This window comes from Rhinopithecus bieti, unplaced genomic scaffold (genome assembly GCF_001698545.2).
Source record: "Rhinopithecus bieti isolate Rb0 unplaced genomic scaffold, ASM169854v2 scaffold_12573, whole genome shotgun sequence".
Taxonomy (NCBI): domain Eukaryota; kingdom Metazoa; phylum Chordata; class Mammalia; order Primates; family Cercopithecidae; genus Rhinopithecus; species Rhinopithecus bieti.
In genome coordinates this window covers 1803670-1809477 of record NW_016807321.1, presented here as the reverse complement: position 1 = coordinate 1809477, position 5808 = coordinate 1803670, and the positions used below count along the sequence as shown (strand labels likewise).

Here is a 5808-nt window from a genome sequence, read left to right as displayed (position 1 = left end):
AAAAAAAAAAAAAAAAAAAAAGACCAGCCTGGACAACACAGCACTACTATATATACATATACATTTGAGATGGAGTCTCACTCTGTCACCCAGGCTGGAGTGTGGTGGCAAAATCTCGGCTCACTGCAACCTCTGCCTCCCAGGTTCAAGCAATTCTCCTGTCTCAGCCTCCCAAGTAGCTGGGACTACAGGTGCCTGCCGCCATGCCCGGCTAATTTTTGTATTTTTAGCAGAGATGGGGTTTCACCATGTTGGTCAGGCTGGTCTTGAACTCCTGACCTCGTGATCCGCCCACCTTGGCCTCCCAAAGTGCTGGGATTACAGGGTGAGCCACCGCGCCCGGCCTCGGTACCACTACAAAATTTTTTTTTTTAAAGCTGGTGTGTAGGCCGGGCAGGCACGGTGGCTGGAGACCAGCCTGACCAACATGGTGAAACCCGTCTCTACTAAAAACACAAACATTAGCCGGGCATGGTGGCACGTGCCTGTAATCCCAGTTACACAGGAGGCTGAGGCAGGAGAATCTCTTGAACCCAGGAGGCGGAATTTGCAGTGAGCTGAGATTGAAAAAAGAAAAAAAACAGCAGTCCCAGCTACTGAGGTGGAAGGATCAGTCAAGCCCAGAAATTCAAGGGTGCAATGAACTGCACAGCTGCGCCCTACACTCCAGCATGGGTAACGGAGCACAGTCCTGTCTCTAAAAAATAAAGTAGGTAGGGTGCAGTGGCTCACACCTGTAATCCCAGCACTTCGGAAGGCTGAGGCAGGCGGATCACGAGGTCAGGAGATCGAGACCACCCTGGCCAACATGGTGAAACCTCGTCTCTACTAAAACTACAAAAATTAGCCAGGCATGGCAGGCTCTTGCAGTCCCAGCTACTCGGGAGGCTGAGGCAGGAGAATCGGTTCAACCTGGGAGGCGAAGGTTGCGGTGAGCCAAGATCGCACCACTGTGCTGCAGCCTGGCGACAGAGCGAGACTCTGTCTCAAAATAAAATAAATTAACTTTTAATAAAAAATACATGAATGGATTTTGCGTGTGAAAAAATAAAACTTGACGGCCAGGCGTGGTGGCTCACGCCCGTAATCCCAGCACTTTGGGAGGCCGAGGCGGGCAGATCACGAGGTCAGGAGATGGAGACCATCCTGGCTAACACAGTGAAAGCCCATCTCTACTAAAAGTACAAAAAAATTAATCAGGCGTGGTGGCGGGCACCTGTAGTCCCAGCTACTCAGGAGGCTGAGGCAGGAGAATGGCATGAACCTGGGAGGTAGAGGTTGCAGTGAGCCGAGATTGCACCACTACACTCCAGCCTGGGTAACAGAGTGAGACTCTGTCTCAAAAAGGAAAAAAAAGAAAAAAAGAAAATTTGACAAGTCAGGTCAAAGTCCCCTGTGAGGCTCCCCCACCCGGTCCCCCTCCACCTCCCTCCCTGAAGACAATAAGCAAGACAGGTAGCTTTTCCTCGCTTCCCACTTCCCGGCTCAAATGCTCGGTCCCTCTCCCAGAGGCTCTCACGCGGGCCTGTCCACCCTGGGATTCCTTTCTGCTCCTCCTTACACCCTCTTGGCTCTGTGCTGCTCTGTCCAGAAAAGTGTAGGTCACTAGGAAATTTAGACCAGGACAGACTATTCTCTGCACTGTCACAGGAAGACCCAGCTCACCATGAAAGGTTGATTACTTCTGCCCTGTGTCTCCCTTTGTCTCCTCTCCCCTTCCCCCCTGCTTTCCCTCCTTCCCTCCCTCCTCTCTTCATTTCCTTCTCTCTCTGTCTCTCTCTGTCTCCCTCTCTCTCCCTCTCCCTCTTTCTGTTTTGAGACGGAGTCTCACTGTCGCCCAGGCTAGAGTGCAATGGCGCGAGCTTGGTTCACCGCAACCTCCGCCTCTCAGGTTCAAGCGATTCTCCTGCCTCAGCCTCCCAGGTAGCTAGGATTACAGGTGCCTGCCACCACGCCTGGCTAATTTTTGTTTTTTTAGTAGGGATTGGGTTTCACCATGTTGGCCAGGCTGGTCTCGAACTCCTAACCTCAGGTGTTCCACCTGTCTCGGCCTCCCAAAGTGCTGGGATTACAGTTGTGAGCCATTGCGCCCAGCCAAGATGATTGTTGAGCGCTAGTGAGAAACCAGGCCAGAGTGTCTAGGAGTGAGGCTCGCCCTGAATAGACCAAAAGAGCTAAATTATGTTCACTGTGAGAGCAGGCACCTTCCCCTTCCCCTGACAGGGCACAGGGCTACAGGAGCCCAGCTTACTTCTGGTTTGGGTTGGGCAGCAGGGACACTGGCTGGTGGGCACTTGTTTGACCTGAATGGGCAAGAGGCGTGGCTGTGGGGCTGACCGGACAGCTGCCCTCCCTTGGTTCTTGGTGGCATCAGTGGCCCAAGCCCAGCCCTAAATGGGCAAAGAGCATGTGCTTGGAGAGGGCCTGGTTTCACCTCGGGGTGACCACACGATCATCAGGAAGGAGAAAGGAGGGTCTGAGGGCTTCATCCAGGTTTACAGCCCAAGAAAGTGCTGTCCACAGAGGGTCTGCATCTGTGCTGAGTTAATCTTGCCTGCTTGAGCTGGTGAGGGAGCGGGAGAGAGGAGGAGGGGAGAGATAAGTAGTGGGGCAGAGGGAGGTAAGGGTCAGAAAGACACACAGTGACAAGGAATTACAGAAAGACACACAGTGACAAGGAATTACAGAAAGACGCACAGTGACAAGGAATTACAGAAAGACGCACAGTGACAAGGAATTACAGAAAGACGCACTCAGAGAGAAAGAGAGTCAGGGGCTACCCCCGAGACACAGAAAGATATAACGACAGTGACACAGTCAGACAGGCAGAGGCAGGGACTTTGTCAGTCTGGGCGGGTACCTGAGAATGAGTGGTTTATAGACGGCAGGAACTTACTTCCCACAGCTCTGGAGGCCAGAAAGTACAGGATCAAGGTGCCGGCAGCTTTGGTGCCTGGAGAGGTCTCACCTCCTGGTACATACACAGGTGGCATCTTCTGGCTGTGTCCTCACATGATGGAAGGGTGAGGGAATTCTCTGAAGCCCCCCTCTGGGACCACTCAGGACGGCTCTATCCTCATGGCCTAATTCCCTCTCAGTGCCCCACCTCCAGATACCGGCACCTTGGGGTTACTATTTCAACACATGAGTTTTGGGGAATGGAAACATTCAGACCACAGCAGGCAGGGAGAAGGATGGAGAAACAAGTCAGTGTGCAAGATGGGACAGACATTAACGCCGAGACAGAGGAAAAGCGGGGAGAGGCGGAGGGCGAGAGAGACAGAGAGCAGGGGGCACACCACGGAGACAGCGCCAGCGTCTGGAGGCAAGAGAGCTGGAGGAGAGACGAAGGGGCCGGCGGTGTGGAGACACAAGACAGCGTGCTGGGCAGCTCCATGTCTCACAGAGACATGCCAGAGGCAGCCATGGGGAGGGAAAAACAGGGCTCCAGGTGGGCAGGCCCCAGTGGCATTTGTTCAGCCTAGCCTTGTGCCCACAGCCTACAAGGAGAAGATGAAGGAGCTGTCGGTGCTGTCACTCATCTGCTCCTGCTTCTACACACAGCCACACCCCAACACCATCTACCAGTACGGGGGTGAGTGCCCAGCTGCCATCCGGGCTAACAGGGTGAAACCCCGTCTCTACTAAAAGTACAAAAAGTTAGCCCTGCCCTACAGTGCCTGCCCACCTCACCTTTTCCCTGGCCTCCCACAGTCTCTGAACTCCCAGCCTGGCTGCCTCCGGAGAGGGAGGTTCTAGGGGGAAGGGGCCCATCCTGGGGACTGAGGCCTGGGATTCCTGCAGGAGCAGCCACCTGCTCTCACCCAGCCCTGGGGTTGGATGTGTGCTGGGATCATCCCGCTCAGCCCACGCCATGCTCTGGCCGGGCCTCTGAAGCTTCACTCTGGTCTTGCCCTGCAGACATGGAGGTGAAGCAGCTGGACAAGCGGGCCTCTGGCCAGAGCTTCGAGGTCATCCTCAAGTCCCCTTCTGACCTGTCCCCAGAGAGCCCTATGCTCTCCTCTCCACCCAAGAAGAAGGACACCTCCCTGGAGGAGCTGCAAAAGCGGCTGGAGGCAGCTGAGGAGCGGAGGAAGGCAAGGAGTCCTCCCACCCCCCCAGGAGTTTCGAGGGAGGTGGCCCACGGGGACAGGGCCTGCAAGACGCAGGGTGCTCCCGGCAGGTTTGGTCAGCACCTTGGCCTGGGGCGGGAGGGGCTGTGGCTCCCTGGGCCGCTTCCTGGGAGATAAGAATGGGATGGGGAGAGGCCGAGTGCGGTGGCTCACGCCTGTAATCCCAGAACTTTGGGAGGCTGAGGTAGGCAGATCACTTGAGGTAAGGAGTTCAAGACCAGCCTGGCCAACATGGTGAAACCCTGTCTCTATTAAAAATACAAAAATTAGCCAGGTGTGGTGGTGCGCACCTGTAATCCCACCTACTAGGGAGTCTGAGGCAGGGGAATTGCTTGAACCCAAGAGGTGGAGGATGCATGAGTCGAGACTGCGCCACTGCACTCCAGCCTGGGCGACAGGGCGAGACTCCATTTCAAAAAACAAAAAAGAATGGGATGGAGAGGAGGAAGGGTTCCGAGGCGGTGGCCAGCTGGAAGGAGCAGGAGCCTCTGATGGGAGTGGGAGGCACCCTTGTCATGGCCAGCAGGATGCTAGAGGATGGTCCCCAGAGGGGCCCTGCGGACGTCGGGTGGGGCATCCCTCTCCCAGACAGAGAAGTAGGAGGAGGGCCTCATATGAAGACCCTGAGGCTTGCTGGAGGGCTGAGGGGCCCCGGGAGAGGTGGGTGTGGGCTCCAGGTCCCCTCCCTGCAGCCTCCCCTCCCACCAGCCCCTCTGAGACTGGAACAGAGATAAAAATGTCCTTTTTGGGAGTGCCACCCTGGAGGCCAACGCACTGGGCAGGGGAGGCGGCTCTGTTCCCCTTTCTGATGAGACCAGGGACCAGGGTTCACAGGGCTGACTAGTAGGGACTGGCACGTCGGCACGGGTCCTGCTGCTCTGCTCTCCTTCCAGCGGTCGCCAGCCGGCCCCTCCCCCAGCATCCCTGGGGACCCTTCCTCCGCTCTTGGGCACCTAATTGGGAGCTCGGAACCCGGTGTGTAACAAGCAGCTCCTCTGCTCAGTGGGCGGATGTCTGAGGAAGACAGAAAGCTCAGAGACCGCCCACAAGTTTAGGGTTTCCTGCGCTGCTGGTCCTTGGAGGCGGAAACGCGCAGTGCAGGGTGTACAGTGGCGGCAGGACACGGCGGGGGGCCTGGGCGCAGCCAGAACCGCGGCAGCCGCGCGCGAGGCAGGGGCGGGGTGGCGGAGCGCGACCCCCTGGCCCTGCCCCGACCACAGGGCAGCGCCCGGGGGTCCCGGCACCCACTGAGGCCTGGGCAGGTGGAGGCGCCGGGTGAGGCGAGCGGGCGCCGGGCGGGAGGCGGAGAGCAGGGAAGAGGAGTCCGGCTTGACAGGGCCCGGGTCGCCGCTCACGCGCGCCCGCCCGCCCCGCACAGACGCAGGAGGCGCAGGTGCTGAAGCAGCTAGCGGAGCGGCGCGAGCACGAGCGCGAGGTGCTGCACAAGGCACTGGAGGAGAACAACAACTTCAGCCGGCAGGCTGAGGAGAAGCTCAACTACAAGATGGAGCTCAGCAAGGAGATCCGCGAGGCGCACCTGGCCGCACTGCGCGAGCGGCTGCGCGAGAAGGTGCGGGGGCGGGGCCGGGGCGGGGCTCGGAGCGGGCAGAAGGCGGGGAGGGCGGAGCTTGGAGGAGCGGGACCCCGACCGGACGGGGGTGGGGCGGGGCCGGGG

The 5808-nt window shown here is 58.0% G+C and overlaps 1 protein-coding gene across 1 annotated transcript in view; it reads left to right on the top strand.

Moving 5' to 3' along the window:
* Positions 1-2138: 2138 nt before the first annotated feature.
* Positions 2139-5808, top strand: part of STMN3 (stathmin 3) — a 6403-nt gene continuing 2733 nt past the window's right edge. Inside the window, exons 1-3 of the mRNA XM_017881251.1 lie at positions 2139-3595; positions 3922-4097; positions 5512-5703. Coding sequence (XP_017736740.1) covers positions 3145-3595; positions 3922-4097; positions 5512-5703 — 819 coding nt within the window. The 5' untranslated portion in view covers positions 2139-3144. The remainder of the gene's footprint in view (positions 3596-3921; positions 4098-5511; positions 5704-5808) is intronic.